This window comes from Mustelus asterias, chromosome 8 (genome assembly GCF_964213995.1).
Source record: "Mustelus asterias chromosome 8, sMusAst1.hap1.1, whole genome shotgun sequence".
Classification (NCBI taxonomy): domain Eukaryota; kingdom Metazoa; phylum Chordata; class Chondrichthyes; order Carcharhiniformes; family Triakidae; genus Mustelus; species Mustelus asterias.
The window spans coordinates 27639673-27661687 of NC_135808.1; the positions used below are offsets into that span (position 1 = coordinate 27639673).

At 42.3% G+C, this 22015-nt stretch overlaps 2 protein-coding genes across 2 annotated transcripts; one reads left to right on the plus strand and one right to left on the minus strand.

The window, feature by feature from the left end:
* Positions 1-1804: 1804 nt before the first annotated feature.
* Positions 1805-21438, plus strand: LOC144497694 (uncharacterized; the record flags this gene model as incomplete). The annotated part of the gene is made up of 2 exons (XM_078219136.1): positions 1805-2513; positions 20681-21438. Coding segments are annotated over 2 exons (1383 nt in total), but the record flags the coding sequence as incomplete, so codon positions are not given.
* Positions 9680-19021, minus strand: LOC144496965 (uncharacterized). Its single transcript, XM_078217621.1, has 2 exons — positions 18670-19021; positions 9680-17443 (listed from the first exon to the last, which is right to left on the minus strand). The coding sequence occupies exon 2, from the start codon at positions 17347-17349 to the stop codon at positions 16396-16398; it is 954 nt and encodes a 317-aa protein (XP_078073747.1). The 5' UTR covers positions 17350-17443; positions 18670-19021; the 3' UTR covers positions 9680-16395.
* Positions 21439-22015: the final 577 nt, after the last annotated feature.

Consider the following 22015-nt stretch of genomic DNA (forward strand, 5'->3'; position numbering starts at 1 on the left):
AAATTTCAATACTGAACTGACAGGAAAGGATTTTGTAAACTTATTGACCAGAGGGTTAGAAAGGGAAAATTTACACAGCAAATTCAGACCAAGGAAAATGTTAACCTTTCTGAATTTTGATTTATTGACATTGCAGCTAATAGGAAAGTTTGTGCAATTTTCTTTTCCTCAGACAAGAGAAGACAGAAGTGATCGGATAGAGATTTTTCCAAAAAATGTTTTCACTTGAGAGAAAACAGAATTGGAAGCCATTAATGTAGTTATTAATAAGGCTCCATTCGCTGCCAACACAGTTATGCCACTTCAGTCCGAGATGTCAGCATAAACGATGGAGGTGAGAGCTCCACTCACTCCCAAACCTCAGTGTGACACTCGCCCTCTCCAGTTAGTTACTTGGTTTCTTTTAAGGAAAATTGAAACTCGCAGCAACCCTAATAGAAAGTGAAACTGAAGAACATAATTAAATTTACAATCCTGAAGAGTGGATTTTGGAACCAGAAATTATTTTATTCAGAACAATATTCAAATATATTTTGTTTGTAATTTCTTTTGGCGTTATTTTTTTTTTTCTTTGGCCTCTCTACAGTTCTATTATACACAAACCCTGGCTGCTGACTCATCAATACCTGAAACGTTTTATATTCTGTGCACTGTCTCCCCTTTAATCTAAAGTCAAAAATAATCCATTGTTTTTTCTTGCACAACCTATAACACATAGTTTTATTAACAATAGCCGCAGGAACGTGCGGTTTTACTTTTCAGTGTTTTGAATCAGACTGTGTTTACTGCTGTTGTGCCCAGCCAATGATGCCTTTGTTTTTCCACACCCACGTGAAGAAATGCACATGCGCAGATAGATGCCAGTAGCCACCTTGAACAACTATTTTGCATTGACAAGAAATACAGTGTATTAATGAATACTATAAGGGAAAAAGAAGAGATTTATTTATTCAGAGGTTAGTGATGATTATGGAGCTTACTGCCTCAGGAAGTGGTTGTGGGAATTGATCTTTTTGACTGCATGCAATAAAAGGGAATAGAAGGATACGCTGAATGTGGTGGTTGAAATGGGTGGAGTTTGGATGGATTACAGAAAACCACGGTAGCACAGTGGTTAGCACTGCTGCTTCACAGCTCCAGGGACCTGGGTTCAATTCCCGGCTTGGGTCACTGTCTGTGTGGAGTTTGCACATTCTCCTCATGTCTGCGTGGGTTTCTTCCCACAGTCCAAAGATGTGTGGGTTAGGTTGATTGGCTATGCTAAAATTGCCCTTAGTGTCCTGAGATGCGTAGGTTAGAGGGATTAGTGGATAAATATGTAGGGATATGGGGGTAGGGCCTGGGTGGGATTGTGGTCGGTGCAGACTCGATGGGCCGAATGGCCTCTTTCTGTACTGTAGGGATTCTAAGAAAAAAGAATTCTAAGAATCTTGATGGGTTGGTCAGATGGAATGCCCTTTTTGTATTGTATGTTCTATGTAACTCACATGTGAAATCTTTTACAGGACATTAGAAGAGGATTTGTAGAATGAAAGGTGAAACCAAATATCACGTCAAGAACTGTCAAAGTCACTCGATCCATCAGGAACTGAATATCAGCAGCTTTTGACTGTGGAACGAGAAATGTTGGACTATTCTGTCTGTGGGAAAAGACTCCAGAGGTCCATGTGACTGGAAAAGTACTGAGACACAGACATCTGAGTGAAAGTGTTCTAGTGAGCTGACTGTGGAAAGAGCTTTAATCGGTTACACAGCGCAGAGAAAAATATACACGGGTTTTGGTTCTGGTCAAGGCTTCAACTGAACATCCAACCTGGAGAAACACAAGGACACTCACACCACGGAGAGACCGTGGAAATGTGGAAATTGTGGGAAAGGATTCAATTACCCGTCTGAGCTGGAAACTCACCGGCGCAGTCACACTGGGGAGAGGCCATTTATCTGTTCCGTATGTGGGAAGGGATTCACTCAGTCATCCAGCCTCTATACGCACCAGCGGGTTCACACTGGGGAGAGACCATTCACCTGCCTTACATGTGGGAAAGAATTTAATGTTTTATCCAACCTTCTAACGCACAAGCGAGTTCACACGGACAAGAGGCCATTTAAATGTTCTGACTGTGAGAAGAATTTTAAAAGTAAGCATGATCTGCTGACACACGTGCGCACGCACACCGGAGAGAGACCATTCGCCTGCTCCGTGTGCGGAAAGGAATTCAGCCGTTCATCCCACTTGCTGAGGCACCAGCGCGTTCACACAGGGGAGAGGCCTTTCATCTGCTTTGTGTGTGAAAAGGGATTCACTCAGTCATCCCACCTCACTGAGCACCAACTTGTGCACACTGATCAGAGACCGTTTCAATGTCCTGCCTGCGAGAAGTGCTTTAAAAGCAAAAAGGATTTGCTGAAACACCAGCAGATTCATACCGGAGAGAAACCCTTTACCTGCTCAGTGTGTAGGAAGGGATTTGCTCGTTCATCCCAATTGCTGAGGCACGGGCAACTACACATCTGACTACTGGCACTGGATTCTGCCCTTACTGCTGTTGCTAATCACCAGCCAGCCTGAATTCTGCGCATTCTGACAGAGATTATTTTTGAACTGAGCTTGAGTTTAAATATGGACAAATGTCGAATAAATTTTGCTTTAAGCACATTGTTGCAGATTTTTGTCTTTCCCACCATAATGTTTAAAATCACTTGACTGGAGCTCAGGAATAACAATCTGGGGGCAGGATCATGTGGAAGTGACACAAGCTGAGCCTGGGCACCATCCTTCAGTACTACATTCAGTGGGACAAATAGCACATTGCTGTTTCTCATCTTGCTGACAGCAAAGGGGTTAATTGTGTAAGAAATGTGATGCAGTCGCTCTGTATCATTGTTCATAGCCCCCAAGCAGACAATGGAAGGCTCCTTTCCAACTGTATTGCAAGTCAAGCAAATCAATGGTGAATATTGGAAACATACTGTCAAATCAGAGATTGATGTAAAACTGGTCTATTCCTAATAGCATGTCTGTACTAAAATTTGATAATCAGATGAGATTCATCCATGGATACTGAGGCGAGTAGGCTTGGAATACATGGTCAGGAGTTGTGTACTCAGTCCATTGAGCCTGTTCCACCATTCAGTATGATCATGGCTGATCACCTATTTCAATGTGTTTTCCCCACACTATCCCCATTTCCTTTTACATCACTGGCATTTCGAAATCTGTCAATCTCTGATTTAAACACATTCAATGACTCATCTTCCACAGTCCTTTGGGATATTGGATTCCAAATGTTCACAACCGTCTGAAAAAAAAACTCTTCGGGGGTGCTGGGTGGGGGGAGAATTTCCAATCCTGCCTGTCATGGGGCTGCGGGGAACCATGTCTGTTGACCTCAGGTGGGATTTTCTGGTTTTGGGGTGAGCATGACTAGAAAATCCCGCTCACCATCTTTGTCCAAAATAGCTACCCTCTTATGTTCAACATAGGAAACCTCATCTGACCCAGACACATAAAGGATTGACAGACTGATAGGCCTTTCCCTATTCTGTGAGTGGTGGTGCATAGCCATTCTCAATTGGTGGAGGAGTTTGGTTAATTCCAATCACAAACAAGACTCCATACTAAATAGTTGTGTGACCCCAGTGCAGCTATATTCTCGCTCCACAGATGCTGTCAGATATACTGAGATTCTCCAACATTTTCTGATTTTGTCTTGGACTACAGTAATTTGCTCTTCTCTTCTTCTGAAATTGTGTCAACTGATTCTAAACTTCCCAACCAGGGGAATTATTTTACCTGCATCTACACTGTTTATCCCTTTAGTTCTTGTAGGTTTCAATAGGATCACATCTCATTCTTTGAAATTCTGTAGAATGTAAACACAATTTCCCCATCATCACTTCATTGCACAGTCCTGCCATTCCTGGAACAAGTTTGTTGTCTCTTAGTTGCATTTCCTCTATGCCAGTAATATCTTTTCTAAGTTAAGGGGCCAAGGCACCAGGTGTGGTCTAACCAAGATTCTGGGTTTTGCTACTGTTGTACTCAAATCCTCTTGTGACAAAGGCTAACATACCATTATCCTTCTTCATTTTTTGCTGTACCTGTATGTTAGCTTGGTGGGCAAACCCCTTTGCTGTCACCATAATTTTCCAATCCACCGTAGATAAAGGAGTGGTGCCATAGGATTAGAGATTTGCACAATTTGTTAAAAGAATTCTGTTAGGATAAACCCAACAACTAAAGGCTAGTTTGTTGAATCTCAGTATCTGGGTAGCTTGTAGAAACAATGTGCTTCCCTACATATAGGCTGCACAGTTAATCACATATCCTGCTCCTGAGCTAATGTCACATCACCCCAATAAAGCAGGGGAATCTAATTTGAATTGTTTGAAGTTTATAGTATTGGCAGCACTTTTTCCCCTGAGGAAATGTTGGAAGGTTGAAAGTTTAACCTAGTTTTCCTATCCAAAGGTGTTGCCAGACCTGTTGAATATTTCCAGCATTTTTATTCAGTCTTGATTTCATGCTCAGTGTGTGGGATATTTAGCTTTTGCATCAAACCAGGCATTATTTAGCAATGTTTGCTGTCAACGTTCAACATTGGCTCAAACCAAAAACAGTACTCCTACCCAATGAACTAAATATTGCATCATAAAGACAAAAATTTAAAACAAAAAGGCATTTATTCTCTCCACCACCAACCAACCCCCCACCCCCATGCAAATCTGTGGACTTCGTTGGTAATCTGCCAGAAAATTGGCTTTCAGTTCACAGGCACCAGCTTTAAAACTTACTTCAGCTATCTCCAGTAACCTAGCCTCAGGGATACATGATGAAGAAGAGTCATATAGATTCAATGTTCATTCTGTTTCTTACTCCACAAATGCTGTCAGACCCATTTAGTCTTCTCAATACTTCATGTTTTTTTTATTAAGGGTGCAAAACTTGTTTAAACTTGTGGTGTGTATTGAGCTTTATCCCCACCATAATCTTTGAAGCTTTTATGTTTTGACAAAGGTAGGCAAAAAAGTGAGTTATGGCGAATCAAGGGAGTGGGCTTATTGTTGGAAGAAGTAGAATGTGGGAAGGTGCAAGGTATGAAGAACTGAAGCGCAAAACATTATTCAGTGATTGGGTACAACAAACTGCAGTGGTGCAGAGGGATCTGGGTGTCCTCAGGGGAACTGTGCCATATAACATCAGCTTGCATGTACAGCAAACAACAAGTTAAGAGAGCACTCCATAAAACTCATTCCTTTACTACATTGTACGAACTTATCATCATCACCATTATACAGTTTTGCCTTAAGACATTTACATGCCTGGTTGATGCTTAGTAACTATAATGATGAACAAAGTAAAAAACGTTCCATCTCACTAAGGAGGCTTCATAGAATCATAGAATTCCCTCAGTGTAGAACAGACCATTTGGCCCATCGAATCTGCACCAACTCTCTGGCAGAGCATCTTACCAAGGCCTTCTCCCCTGCCCTACCCCTTCGCCACACATACATTTCCCATGGTTAATCCACCTAACCTACACATCTTAAGGCACTAAGGGGCAGTTTAGCAGAGCCAATCCACCTAACCTGCACATGTTTGGACAGTTGGAGGTAACTGCACTGCCCAGAGGATTACCACACAGGCACAGGGAGAATATGCAAACTCCACACAGACAATCAACCAAGGCCAGAACTGAATCAAGGTCCTGGAGCTGTGAGGCAACAGTGCTAGCCACTATGCCACCATGCCACTTCAAGCCAATCCACATCCAACAACCTGTTGTGAAAACACATTACATTGACAGATGTGACAAATTCCAACAGAGCAGCTTTGCAATTGACAACATTCAAAAACAAAAAAGTCATTCTAAATGGAACAACTCACAACATTGAAAATAAAAGTCAATTCAAACTGTCTCAGTTTTAACAGATCCTTACAAAAATGCAAGATTCAGATTTGCATCTTTGCCAAAAAAAAACTAATCCTTGGGCTTGGCTATCTGTGCACCAATTTCTGATACTGTTTAGAGACAAACCAACGACGAATCTGTACCCATGCCCACTTTCATGGATGAGCGTAAGAAGGAGTTTTCAATTTGAAAAAGGGGATAAGGAGGAATTTGTTCTCTACCATGGTTGCTAATCTTTGGATTACTCACCCCTCGAGAGCAGTGGAGGCTGCCTCACTGAACATATTCAAGGCTGAGTGAGACAAACACTTCATCTGAAAGGGACTCGAGAGATGTGATCACATTCAGATCAGCTATGATATAAATTGAATGGTGGAACAGGCTCAATGGGCCGAAAAGCCGACTCGGATTTTGGACATGTCGTGGAAAAAAGCTATCGTTCCAGGCAGTGTGATCTACTCGTTTGCTGCAGGCAAGAACTTGCACCAGAGCTGCTTTGGGGCACCGTGATCGTATATTGGTTAGTACTCTGCATTGTGGCCGCAGCAACCTCGGTTCGAATCCGAGTCACGGCAAGCTTATTTTAATCGCGTCAATCCCTGTTGCACCTCATGCAAGCCAACAACGGGAAATCAAAATTCTTGGCATGAAGAACGTATATGTGACAAAATCCATTTATTGCTTTAATCTCTCCTTCAGTTAATCTTATTGTCATCCTGCCGCGGTATTGCTGATTCTGACAATCATCTTCGAGACTGACATGTTCCTCTACATGTCCCATTTGCATCGGTGTACGCACATATTCTTTGAAACCTTGGTCAAATCATTTTGATCTGTGTGATCTCCAGTCAGGCAAAGCCGGGTCGAATTTCGGGAATAGCCGGGGGCAGGGTGGGAGGTGCAGGAACAGGAGACCGAATCGCTCACGGCATTTTCCCGAGAAACTCCTGATAGAGTGGCACGCGCAAACTGAAGAATTGGGGTTCTTTTGCTTCGCAATATGGAGCAAACATACTGTGGATGCTGAATCTGAAATGAGAACTCGGCAGGTCTGGCAGCGTCTGTGCAGAGGGAAAGAGAGTTAACCATGGTTCTTCTTCAGAGTGTAGTGCTGGGTGTTTTTCCAGGAGCAGTTGAGGTGCATGGGCGATTGGGCTGGCTGGCTGGCGCTGTATGGTAAGATTGAAATGGCATTATTTGTGGAAAGATAATAGAGATGAAGGTAGACCTGCTGAGATTTTCCAGCATTTTCTGTTTCAAACTTATCGCACAGCCCCAGCCAGCCAGCCCAATAGTGCATGCACTCCAACTGGAACCTGAAACAAAAGTAGAAAATGCTGCAAATTCTCAGCAGGTCTGACAGCATCTCTACTCTCTCTCCACAGATGCCATAAGAAGTCTCACAACACCAGGTTAAAGTCCAATAGGTTTATTTAGAATCACGAGCTTTTGGAGCGCTGCTGCTGATGAGATCCTCCTGATGGACTTTAATCTGGTGTTGTGAGACTTCTTATAGTGCCCATCCCAGTTCAATGCCAGTATCTCCACCTCTTGGCTTCCACAGATGCTGCAGACCTGCTGAGATTTTCCAGAATTTACAGTGTTTGTTTCAGATTCCAGCATCTGCAGTATTATACTTTTATATTACGATAAGATTAAAAGTGTTCTCAATCCATCTTATCTGCTGGATTGTGCAGTAGAAACGGGGGAATGATAAAAGGCCACCAGAGGAGAAAAAAAGAGACGATGAAAGAGGTTGGCCTTGAGAGAAATGTCTTTGGAATCTCAATGGTGTTGAATGCAGAAGTTGGAATGGGACATCTTAAACTTGTGTGTGTGAGTGTGTGGAAATTTAAACTGTGCTCAACCAGTCTGGCAGCATTTGTGAAGAGAAATGTTGAAGTTACGTCTCAGCCCTTTTATCATTCCAATGGTGTGCTGTCAAGGAACTTTGATGGCAATGTTTGGTGAAACCTGACCATTCCAAGACGAAGCTTACTGAAATATGTTAACAAGGTAAAAGGAACCCACTTTAAATGTTACATGCAGCAAACTCCAGCAGCCAACTCCTCTTGTGCCCTTTAACTTGCACTGGCAGTTATCTGCCAGCAACAGGTTAAAAGCCATGAACCTCAATAAATGATAAGAGAAGATTTAAATCATCAGCAGTTACCTCCAAACAGCGTAGTTATACTCCCAAAATAAATTATACTTGCAAATCTTGAAAGAAGACTTTTTTGTCAGAAATGAATGTTTAAATCAGCTCAGAATATATAGCAAACATTTGGCCTAAATGCTCAATTGGAAGCAAGTTGATTTGTAATGAATTGAGGCTGGTTTCAGTCAGCAAAAGTCTCAGTTAAAATGAAGAGTGAGTTGAGAGTGACTGCCCTTGACACCATGGCAGCATTTAACCGTGTTTGGCTTCAAGGGAACCCAGCAAAACTGGAGTAATTGGGGATCGGGGGAGGGGTGGGCGGAACTCTCCATTGGTCGGAGTCACAGCTGGCACAAAGAAAGATGGTTACGTTTGTTGCAGGTCGATCATCTCAACTCCAAGGTATCACTGCAAGAATTGCTCTGGCAGTGTCCTAGGTTCAAGCTATCTTTAGCTGCCTCATCAATGACTTTCCTTCCATCGTAAGGACTTCAGAAATGGGAAGTTTGTTGATGGTTGCGCAATATTCAGCACTATTCACAACTGAAGCAGTCCCTGTCAAAGTACAGCAAGACATGGACAAAGTACAGGCTTGGGCTGACAAGTGGCAAGTAAAATTCATACTGCACAAGTGCCAGGCCATGATCATCACCAAGAGAATCTAGCCATCACCCCTTGACATTCAATGGCATTATCATCAATCGTGCTTTCCCACTATCAACATCCCTGGGAGTTGCAACTGACCAGAAACTGAATTGGATTAGCCAAATAAATACAGTGGCTACAAGAGCAGGTCAGAGGCTAGGAATCCCTTGGCGAGTAACTCATCTACTCACTCCACCAAACCTGTCATCTACAAGACACAAATCAGGAATAGATCGAATACTCTCAATTGTCTGAGCACAATTTCAACAATACTCAAGAAACTTGACACCGTCAAAGACAAAGCAGTCTGTTCAGATGCCCATTCACATTCATTCTTTCTAACAATGACACATAGTGGCAGCAATGTATACCATCTAAAGATGCAGTGCAGGAAGTCACCAGGGCTCCTGAAACAGCACCTTCTGCACGTTTGACCACTACCATCTAGATGGACAAGGGCAGCAAACACATGGGAACATTACCACCTGAAAGTTTCCCTCCAAACCACGTTTACCATCCTGACATCGAAATATTGCCGCTTCACTGTTGTTGGGTCAAAATCATGGAACTCCCTCCATAACAGCACTATGGGTGTACCTACACCACATGGACTGCAACGGTTCAAGAAAGCAACTGACTACCACCTTCTGAAGGGCAATTAGTGATGAACAATACATGCTGATCTAGCCAACAACACATGTCCCATGAATTAATAAAAACAAATGATCTTATAAGGAATCAAGCTAATTAAGTTAAAGGTGATCAAAGTAATTTAGTCTATATTTATATAAATATATGTATTGCAATGTTGAAGATGGGAGGAGTCCATGTTCTCTCTAAAGTTCAACCATTCCACAGGTCACAACATATATTCAAATGATATCTTCAGCTGGCGATATGACCAAATATGTGCTTTACCTATGAATCTGAGAATGACCGCTCAATGTCCAAGTTTCTTCAATAAACAACAAAATCATTTGTTTATTATACAACCAACATTCAATTAGAAAGCGAAGCTTATTAATATACAGCAAAACTATGAAAGTATGATAATTACTCTAAATATTCTAAATCACAGACACTTAAACATACCAGGAAAGAGAGGAATTCTCCCAAAAGGTTAAAAGTCCATAGTTGAAGGGATAAGGATAAATAATGGAGTCCTTGAAACAATGTTCAGGTTATAATGTTGGTCTCTCAGCACTGGTCTGTGAAGCAATTGATGACTTAGGCACCACTTTTCAGATGGGCTTGGTGAAAATTTGCAGTCAGCCGATCTCAGAATGTAGAGCAACTTCCATTCATTCTGCTTTAGGTTTGGGTCTGTAGCTTCGGGAGCTGATGTGTTCTTTACTGAAGCAGCTGATCATCCTATTGTTCCCAATTTAAAACCTAAACGAGCTTTTGAACAAAATATACCAAAAACGCTTTTTTTTTCAGAACCATAAACGACCATGTGACCCATTTGTAAACAGTCCACCAGGGTCAAGAGATTTCCAGCTTCTATAAAACATCTTTCTTTTTCCGGTGACAGGGACCACAGCAAACAAGGTCTTTGCCTTTTAAGGGACAATGTCTTAAAAAAACACAAATTTTTCCAGAGTCTTTAAGTCAAACAGCCATTTTCTGGGATTGAAGCACTTATGACAATATTTCTGTATATACATTTATTGAGAAGCCTAAGATGACTTTAAAATAATTGGTGCAGGTGGAGGAATAGTTCGATTCCTTTGATAAGTGAAAGAACATTTGGACTGCCAAGTTCTAGCTCAGGAATAAAACTTATTGTTCATGATCTGACCAAGATGAGTGAATAAGGAATATTTGTCTTCCATGGACTGCCCCAGTGAAACAATACATTATCTTTAATTATATATAATTAAAAGCTGATCAAATTACCCTCACATTAGCCAGAACCAATCAATTGGTTAAAGTTACATGGCCTGACATGATATCCACTGAAGAGAATAAGAACAGACCTCAGAAGAGCCCCACTTTGCTCCCTATACACTGATTGAACAAATCATGTTTGAATGAAACAGATAGCAAGGAGGATACATGTTCATGGCTTTGTCATCCATTGAAAGTCATGAAATCTATTGGACTTGATCAATATACTTTCATATTTTGGACTTTTTAGTAACAACATAGTACAGAAAAAGATAGTGAATGGTTTTAATTAAGACACATGCTCTGTGCTTTAAGACTGAGGGGGCTTATTTGTGTGAATACATTTTGATGTTAAGTAATTCTATGTTAAATCTCTGAATCAATTCATTTTGCTTTTAATTAATAAGTCTGAATTTACTATCGGGAGTGTCTTATCCTACCATGTGGTTTCAATCAAATGAGAAAGAATTAAAATGAATCACCAAACAAATTGGGTTCATTGAGCTCTATATTTTAATGCACACTCCAAATTGATATCTTGAATTGCAATGACATCTTTGTCTTGCACTTTGTGGGAGTTCCATCCCTGAACATCTTTAGTTGAACAAAATTTCCAAGGTTTTGTAATTACTTTTTGTGTGTTTGTTATTTATCATAAGGAGTTACACTGCTACAAATCTCAGAGGATACTGAATAAAACATCAGAAGATACTGGCTGTATTCTGCAGCTGCAGAAGCCTTTATCGGAGTTGAGGGAAGCATAATATTATCATTTCAAATCATTGTGCTGTCCTCCAAACTAGGATTATGCAAAATTCCTTCAAAATATTTAATATCCTGTCAAAAAAAACTTATTTCTATGTAAATTACCGTCCAAACATAAAAATTTAAAATCCTTGTATTATTAGCATCAGATACTAGTTAGCATCACACACAACTTGCAATGAGCTCTTGGCTTGTACTGTAGACATTCTACACCCCACCTCAAACTATCATGAGAACTTCCTGCATTTGCCTCTCTACAGCTCACACTGTTAATCTTACCCTCACTCTTGGGGTTGTTTCTCATCATTCTTTTGAAGCTGGGGATAGGCGAGAGGGTTGCAGGTGTGTGTGTGTGTGTTTGTGTGTTTGAGGTAGTGGGTCAGGGAAAAATAAATAAAATTCTGAAAATAGCCAGCAAGAATGTCAGCTTTGATGAAATTTCACAATCTCAGATGTTAAATCTGTTTCCCTCTCAACAGCTGCTGCGAGAACGACTAAATATTTACAGAAATTCACATTTTTATTTCAGATTTCCGGCACCTGCACTCTTTTCCTAGGTGAAACTGTGGCTATCTTTGGTGATATCTGATGTGGAAGATTTATGATGAGTTGCCCAGGGGTTGGTGTGAGGACACTTGCTGATCTTGGCATGTATCAATGACACAGACTGATGTGTTTTGGGCATAATTTCAAAATTTGCGCTGACATGAAATTTGGAAGTATGATGAATTGTGAGGAGGATGGTATTAAACTTGGAAAGGTAGGCTGGTGGATTGGGTGAGCAAGTTGCTGATGACATTAAATGCAGAGAAGCATGAAATGATTAGTTTTTGTGGGGAAAAAGGGCGAGAAGCAAAATAGCCGAAAGGGCACCATTCTATATTGAGCTAAATAACCAAGCAACCTTCGGACTTTTGTGAAGAAGTCACTGAAGGTGGCAGCACAGGTAGAGAGGAGTTAAAACACATTTGGCATCCTGGCCTTTAAACATGGGAACAGTAAGAACAAAAGCAAGGAAACCACGATAAACCTCCACAAATCAATGATTTGACCTCAATGGAATACTGTGTCCAGGTCTAGCTACCACAGCTTGGAGAAGATGCATGAAAGATTCACAAAAAAAGGTTCCAAAGATCAGGAACTATATCAATGTAAATAAATTGGAGAAGCACGAATGGCAGTCCTATGGCAGGAGCAGAGTTCCAGCTTGTGCGTGGAGCGGTGATTGCGCAGTGCTTATTTTTGAGGGTTTATGTTTTCGCCTCTTCACCAGATATGCATGTTTGTCACATTGTCCTTTGAAATATGCTGCAGGTAAATCGTAATATTTGTAAGTGGCATTGTGATGGTGCACGATTCAGAAATCTGCACTGTCGTCACAGCAATCCAGGTTCAAGTCACAGCCTGGTATCAATTTCATTAGATTCCTCAATGTGACAACTGTTTAAAGAACAGATGGCTATCAATCTTCATTGCATGAAGACATGTTTTGGTGATAAAAACCTATTTATTCTTTCTAAGTCTGATGTCGTAACTTGTGTGTGCTTGAGGCTGCAGAATTCAAATCGGCTTCTCTTCCCAGATATTTCTCCCTTCCACATTGATGAACCACCCTTTACAAAGAACAGCACAGCAAAATAACAGGCCCTTCGGCCCGCCAAGCCTGCACCAACGCATGGTACATTTCTAAACTACAGACCTTTTGCCTCTATGGGTCTGTATCCCTCTATTCCCTGCCTACTCATATATCTGTCAAGATGCCTCTTAAATGCTGTGATTGTATCTAATTCTACCACCTCCTCTGGAAGTGCATTCCAGGCACTTAAACCTTCTGTGTAAAAAACTTCCCTCTCACATCGCCTTTAAACTTTCCCCCTTTTACCTTAACCTATATTCTTAGTAATTGAAATTTCTACTCTGGAGAAAAAAAACTTTATCTATCCATGCCTCTGAAAATTTTGTAAACTTCTTCCAGATCGCCCCTTAGCCTCCGAGGTTCAAATGAAGAGAAACCAAGTCTGTTGAATCTCTCCTCATATCTCCAAGCCAGGCAACATCCTGGTAAACCTTTCTGTATCCTTCCAAAAGCCTCCACATCCTTCTTGTAGTGTGGCGATGAGAACTGTACACAATATTCCAAGTGTGGCCCAACTAACGTGCCATACAGTTGCTATATTACTTGCCAATTTTTATACCCTATACCCTGACAAATGAAAGAAAGCATGCCACATGACGTTTTGGCCACCTTATCCACTTGTGTTCCACTTTCAGGTAACTGTGGATCTCTATGCCTAGATCCCTCTGTATGTTAATGCTTCTAAGGGTTCAGCCATTTACTGGATTAGACCTGCATTAGACCTTCCAAAATGCCTCACCACACATTTCTCTGGATTAAATTCCATCTACCATTTCTCCGCCCAAGTCACCAGCCTATCTCTACCATGCTGCATCCTCTGGCAATACTCACTATCACAGTAAGAAGTCTACCAACACCAGGTTAAAGTCCAACAGGTTTATTTGGGAGCAAAAGCCACTAGCTTTCGGAACAGGCTGTTCTGAAAGCTAGTGGCTTTTGCTACCAAATAAACCTGTTGGACTTTAACCTTGTATTGTTAGACTTCTTACTGTGCTTACCCCAGTCCAACGCTGGCATCTCCATATCAAAACTCACTATCTGCAGCTCTTTTAATCTTTGTGTCATCTGCAAACTTACGAACCAGGCCACCTACATTCTCCTCCAAATCTTGTGTATATGGTACAAACAGGGGTCCCAGCACTGATTCCTGTGAAAAGAAATGACTGATCACCAGTCAGAAAAACATCCTTCCACTACTACTCTATGTCTTCTGTGACCAAGCCAGTTCTGTATCCATCTTACCAGTTCACTACGGATCCCATGTGACTTCACCTTCTAAATCAGTCTGCCATGACAGACCTTGTTAAAGGCATGGCTAAAGTCCATGTAGACAACATCCACCACGCTGCCATCATCAATCATCTTTGTCACTTCCTCAAAAATCTCAATCAAGTTTGTGAGACAAGACCTCCCCCTTCTATTTCACTTTTCATCAGCTTTGCTGAAGATAACATTCACTTTCAATACATACACCAAAGTACTTATGCTACCATTTGTGTTTTTAAGGCCACATGATCCATTCACACCAAAGTCCATCTGGACCTTGCAAACAATCAATGCATCATGTGTGTGACCGCCAAATGGATATGCATGGCCAAAGAAAGGATGACCTTAGGAAGAGGAGCAATTTGATTGCTTGTGACGTCTATTTGGGCATCTAGTTATGCAGTTAACACTGACTGAAAAAATGGGTTTTGTTTGAGTAGCTGATAGCGGTTGTCTCTAAGCTGTGTAAGTGCATGATCTGGCAAGCCGGGGTGGCACAGCAAGATTGAAAATGGTTCCAAATTCATCTAATCTGTTGGAAAGTGTAACAAAATTGAAAGGAGGATAAAGAAAAAATCTGCTATCCTTCCAAATTACCGTCACATCTTCAACCGCTCATTCCTCTCCAAAAGTCATTGAATGTGTTGATACCATCCAAATCTATGTCCAGCTCTCTGCGACATGTATAAACATTTCCACATAGTACTATCTTTGCCACAACAGCGAATGGTTTAAATCTACGTCACAAAGAACATCCTCTTTGATTGTGGGCCACTTTCCCTCCTTGCACGTCTTGACCTCCCTGTTGACCATATCATCCTCCAGTGACTCTTCTCCACTGTCAATCTAAGTAGGACTGACCTCATTTTGCTTCACTTAGAGGTCGATCCAATAATCTCGAGCAATGGCTCAACCCATTACTTTTGAAGTCCCACAAGGGCCTATAGGTGGATCCTTTCTATGCTTCAGCTATTTGTTGCACCTTGGTGCCACCATGCAAGACATGACATCAGGTTACACATGGACGCTGATGACAGCCATCACTGTATCCCACAACTACTCTTGACCCCTGCATATAGAGTAGGTTCAATTGGACAAAGCTCCTTGGGTGACAACACATGCCATTAATGAGCAGAGCAAAAAGCTAGCCCATAGAACTAGCAATAGAATGTTCAGCAGAACAGGTCACTCCTTCATAAAGGGGCAGTGGTGGAGTAGCACGCAAGCAAATAAAGGTGCAAGGCAGCTTCACCAGTCTGCATCGATTTGGCCTTGAAAAGCATGGTGCCATTGTTTGCCTGTGGGATTGAAGTAGATATTTATCGGGACTTTATGTGAGAAGATCAATCAATAAAACGAGACTACACTTGAAGCATGCTGATTGAAGCATTCAAATTCCTCCATGCCTGTAAATTAAGTGTCTGCTGTATATTTATACCAGCAGTTAACAGGGTTTGTAAACTCTTACATCTGCTATTTTAATGCAAAAGTTAACCAATTATATTCAACAGATGGTATGCGGAGAACTCTCACAAAAGCACATTATATATTTGTGGGATTATTAACAGGCATTGTTAAGCTGGAAATTCAAACCTGCCATTTCACTTTCAGTCAACACAATTCGAAATTTTTCACACTCTGATCCAATAGCATATTTCCAGCATTCCTTGTTCTTCCTGACTCTAAACACAATTGCAAAGGAGCTTTTTGTTTTGTGGTTAAGAGCAGTGAGCCAGGGAAGCACATTTTGCACATGCCTCAAGATTAACCTGTACAGGGATTTTGCTGTCAAGGAAGGGAGACAAGAAAGATCAAAGTGCGATTTGTCACTCTTCAAAGTGCTGTGTCTCGGCTCACGTTCTGCTCCTCTCTTAAAATCCTTCCCTCAGATTTTCTTTTCTGAGCTCCAGCCAGGGAATACTGAAACTGAGAAACAGCTGAAATCTAGAGCAATGTGTTCAAAACAACACTGACTTATTTCACACTGATCCAGAATCTTAAACTCTAGTCTCAAACTGGGATTATTAACATTGGAAAAAATGTAACCCAATTGTAAAAATGAAGCTAGTTCAATCATGGATGTCATTAACAGCAGCAAAACTGGCAGAATACAGAGTTTGCAATCACTTGTGAACTCGCTGGTGTTTCAACAGGTTGGATGACACAGTGAAAGCTTTTCCACATGTGGAACAGGTGAATGGCCTCTCACCAGTGTGAACTCGTTGATGTTTCAGAAGATTAGATGAACAAGTGAATCTCTTCCCACACACTGAGCAGGTGAAAGGCTTCTCCCCACTGTGAACCCGTTGGTGTTTCAGCAAGTAGGATGAACAAGCAAATCCCTTTCCACACTCGGAGCAGGTGAATGGTCTCTCCCCAGTGTGAACCAGTCGGTGTTTCAGCAGGTAGGATGAACGGCCAAAGCCTTTCCCACACACAGAGCAGGTGAATGGTCTCTCTCCAGTGTGAACTCGCTGGTGCGTCACCAGATGTTTTTTGCTTTTAAAGCTCTTTTCACAATCAGAACACTTAAAAGGTCTCTTATCAGTGTGAACCAGTTGATGTGTACTCAGCTGGGATGACTGTGTGAATCCCTTCCCACACATGGGGCAGATGAATGGCTTCTCCCCAGTGTGACTACGCTGGTGCACAGTGAGGTCAGATGATCGCCTGAATCCAGTCCCACAGTGAGAGCACCTGAATGGTCTTTCGTCAGTGTGCACACGTTGATGGCATGTGAGTTCCCACGAACTTTTATAGCTCTTTCCACAATCTGAACACTTAAAAGGTCTCTTGTCAGTGTGAACTCGCCAGTGCTTTCGCAGGGCAGAGAAATGAGTGCATCCCTTACCACACATGGAACAGGTGAACAATCTTTCGCCAGTGTGCATGCGCTGATGAATTTCCAGCTCAAATGGGTAACTGAACCCTTTCCCGCAGTCACCACACTTACATGGCTTTTCACTGGTGTGACTGTGCTTGTGTCTCGACAGGCCAGATGATCGGCAGAAGCATCGACCACAGATAGTACATGCGTATGGTTTCTCTCCGCTGTGAATGGTGCTTTTTGTTTCCATGTTCAAAGCTGAAGATATTCAGGCTCTGATGAATTGTGTGGATATTCAGTCAGATTGTGATGTTCTCCTCTGAAATTCCTCCTCCTCCTACACTCTATAAAATCAATTTAAATGAAGAAGGGGTCAAGAGAGAGATCCAACAAACACACCAAATGCAGGTTGTCAAAATGCAGCTTATCTCATACCTGGTAATTTGTGGGGCCTGGACCAGAAAATAAAAAGGTTACATTGAAAGATGAAGGATTGTTGTAAAAACCCGATGGGTTCACTAATGCCTTTCAGGAAAGGGAGCCACCATGTTGTCTGGCCACATGGAAGACTCTGACCTCTGGTGGAGGTTAGCGAGGATGTGGAGATGCCGGCGTTGGACTGGGGTAAACTACAGAATTCCCACTCACCTGAAGAAGGGGCTTAGAGCTTCGAAAGCTTGTGTGGCTTTTGCTACCAAATAAACCTGTTGGACTTTAACCTGGTGTTGTTAAACTTCTTACGGAGGTTAGCGAGAGGCAGAGAAACAGGTTGGGGATTGGGGAAAAGTGAAGGAATTTGTGCAGCTGCAGCTTGAGCAGGACTTTGCAGAACCTTCCAACAGCTAGAAGAACAGGATAGCAGGTGCGTGGGAAAGCCAACACACCCATATTCCTCTCAATGTCAAACATTATCTTGACTTGAACATTGATTGCCATTTCTATATTGTCACTCAATTAAAATATCGTGACTTTGATTGCACTGGATCAAGAAGAAAGTCTTGCATTAAATAAAATTAGTAATTCACAACATGTTATTGGTCTTGCTTGTGATACCCACACTGATGTACTAAATAATAAGTAAATGCATGGGTTAAAATGGACTAAAATCTTCTATGGGAATACCTGGTCCTAAACCAAGCTAGGGCTTTATATTTTTCTGCATTGCTGTTTTGCAGCCAGGTCTCCCCTACAGAATTCCTCTTTGGAATCAGGTATTGTTGTGCTTTACTGTGCTGTCAGTACTCAGGAGTTAAACTGGGCAATTTTTCCTCCATGCCCTTTCCAGCTGAAACATGCAAACAGATTCTGTAGGCCAGGGTCCATCTTCCATAACGAACTGCACCCCAATGAAAAGAGACTTTTAACTGGTCTGTCTGTGTCTGGGCACGGTTCTGTGGGCAACGCCTGGAATCAAAATAACTGCAAAACACAGTAGATTCTGGGAATCTGAAGTCCAAGACACAGTACGGAAGGTGCCCAGCCGATCAATGTACGATCCGCAGAGTGAGAAATAAACTCATGATTTCAGGCCAGAAACCTTCCATCAGCCTGAAATCAAACATTTACTTACAGCTGGTAATGGCGGTGGCAGTTCCCACAAATCTCCGCGCTCGAGTGATCGCTGTATCCAACACGCTCATTTCCTTAGGTCCTCAATGCGCATGCTCCTCAGGGCCAGACGCGGTGCATTCTGGACCACTCCTTTGTTCCTCGGCGGACTCGGTGGAAACCGGAGGAGAAACCGGGCCGTGAAGGGTAGGACGGAGAAGGCGCTGTAACATCAGGTTAATAATGCTCCTACCCACCTCAGGCCTCTAATTATACGCCCGCTGGGCCCGGCGGCTCTGATTGAGGCCCTGAAAGCCGCGCTCGTTATTGCTCAGGCTGCGCTCGCCCCCGCTCACTTACTGGCGCCACACCGCGCATGCTCTGCGTGGACATTGCTTCTTCAGGGGCGGTGCTTTCGTGCGCCTGCGCGATAACAACCTTCTCACAGGGATGGGTCGTGGTCATCGGTGCGGCGCATTCTGGGTAGTTTTATCAGCCATTCAAACTTCAGAGAATTGATTGAGAATTGTGTGTATTCTGATGGAAAATTTGAATGGTGTGAAACATGAATATTATTCATTCCTACTGCACACCTACAATCTTAGAGTCCCTACAGTGCTAAAGGAGGCCAATCGGCCCATCGAGCCTGCAGCAGCAATAGTTGCATCCAGGCCCTATCCCCAGGACCCTACGTCCTTACCTTGGTCGTCCCCGTGACAGTAAGGGCACTTTATCATGGCACCCAATCTAATCCGCAGAACTTGGTATGTGCAAGAAAACCAGAGCATCCAGAGGAAACCCAGGCAGGCACAGAAGGATGTGCAAACTCTACACAGACATGAGCCGAGGCCAGAGTTGAAATCTAGCCCCTGCTTGTGTGAGGCAGCAGTGCTACCACTGTGCTGCCCATCCTTCATCGTGGACAACTGCAACATATTAATATTGAATAGACTATCAGCACAAAAAGAGGCTCTGTGGCTCATCGTGTCCATGCCGGCCATATAGCACTGATCTATTCCAATCCCATTTTCCAGCATTGATCCATAGCCTTGTGTGCTACGGCAATTTCACAACTCAGATTAGTAGCCACATTTTATCTTACTCTAAACCTCATCTGCCAGTGCGGTGTTGAGGAATAGTAATTGATTGCCCCATGAAAAATCAGGAAGACAGCCCAGAAGTTGAAGGGCCAAGTGAGCATTGTGTACTTCTGGAGTGGAGCCTGAGTATAAACCTCTGCTAAATAATCTGTCCTTTTAAAATTAATTAAGGTTTGTATTCTCAAAGAAACAGTTTAATTTGTTAGTCATCTGTTTTTGTGCTTTTCTTGTTATGAGTTTGTTTTATTGCACTCATCAACTGAGAGCAGTGGAATAATATCTTGATACTCACTTTCAGTATTGACATAGTAGATAGCAAAATTCTGTTCGTAGGAAAGAATGCGGTCAGCAAAGAACGGATCCTAGCCTGAATCAGCACTTTCAGGGGAGGGAGAACATTCAACTGAATTGAAAAAATGGGGGAGATAATATAATGGGTTTGAGTTTCAGCACAGCAAGGAGGAAGAATGTATCGGATTAGGTTTTAGACTTTGGGGAAACATGTTTCATAGAAACTCGAATGTCCTTTCTGAATGTGGACTTATAAGCTTTTCAAAATTACTTTTACAGGCTTTGGAATGATGAGATTTCCTGACATGAAACTCAAGTAAAACCTCACAACAGGACCCGGCAGCGCCAGTTTATTCATCAGGCCTGAAAAACATTCGACATTTAATTTAAAAGGAGACATATTTGCCTGTTTTATTTGCGGAAAATGATTTCAAACATCATTGTAACTGGAAAAGCACAGAGACATAAACAGCAGAGTTGAAGTGATCAAGTGCACTGAGTGTGGAAAGAGCTTTATCAGTTACATAGCGTGAAAAAAAAATTACAACATTCTTAGTGGAAAGGACTTGTATGCGTGCTTTGTGCGTGGACAAGACTTCAGTTGATTGCTCAACCTGGAGAGACACAAGGGCACATGCACCACGGAAAAACCGTGGAAATGTGCGGACTGTGGAAAGGGATTCAATTATCCCTCCAAACTGGAAACTCATCGACGCAGCCACACTGGGGAGAGGCCGTTCACCTGCTCTCTTTGTGGGAAGGGATTCACAGAGTTATCCAAGCTCCATGTGCATGTGCGAGTTCACACTGGAGAGAGGCCCTTCACCTGCTCCATGTGTCAGAAGGCATTCACTCAGTTATCCACCCTGCTAGCACACCAGCGTGTTCACACTGATCAACGGCCATTTAAGTGTTGTGAATGTGAGAAGAGCTTTAAAAGCACAAGTGAAGTGCTGACACACCAACGCACTCACTCTGGGGAGAGGCCATTCATGTGCTCAGTGTGTGGGAAGGGATTCACTCAATCATGCTCCCTAATGAGACACCAACGTGTTCACACTGGGGAGAGACCGTTCACCTGTTCTGTATGTGGGAAGGGCTTCAGTCATTCATCAACTCTGCTGAAACACCAGCTTGTTCACACTGGAGAAAGGCCCTTCACCTGCTCTCTGTGTGGGAAGACATTCACTCGTTCATCCAACCTACTGATACATCAGCGAGTTCACACTGGGGAGAAGCCATTCACGTGTTCCATATGTGGGAAAGGATTTGCTCAATCACAACATCTGCTGAGACACCAGCGAATTCACACGTGATGCAGCCAGCAAATTGTACTCTTAGCCACATTACTTGTTTGCTTCTGCTGCTGGTAACAGCACTATAACTGTGCTGGGATTTAATCTTCTTGTTATCTGTCAAATAAATCACTTTTGCTGGAAATACGGTGCATTGTGTTATTTATTTCTCCAACATAAGGGGATACAAAATAAGAATTAAAACGGAAAATGCAGGAAATACCCAACAGGTAATGCCACATCTGTGGAGATAGAAGCAGAGTCATGATTTCAGATTTGTGACCTTTGATCAGAACTTGTAAAAGTTGGAAGTTTTTTAGTTTTAAGCAAGTGGAAGGGTTGGTAGGCTTGGAAGAAAATCTTTGAAGGGTGAAAGATAGGAGGGATTTGAAGAGAGAACAGTGAGTCTTCTAGTGCCAAAGGGAATGGTGATGGGTAAAGAAAATATATAAAATGCATGCCAGAGCAGGTGAGATGCTGAGCAAAATAGAAAATAATGGTAATAGGAAAGAACAGCACTTAAAATAATATGTGCACCAAAATTCTGAGGTGATATTATTGGTTCTGGGAGGCTGTAAATTGCCAAATTGAAGAATGAGATGTGGTTGCCCATGGTCCATTGAATTTCAATAGAACCCTGCAGGAAACCAGGGCAATGTGTGAGGGCAATGTGGATGATTAA

What these genes read in the sequence shown, in the direction of transcription:
- LOC144496965 (XM_078217621.1), bottom strand. Translation starts at nt 17,349, where the DNA reads ATGGAAACAAAAAGCACCATTCACAGCGGAGAGAAACCATACGCATGT.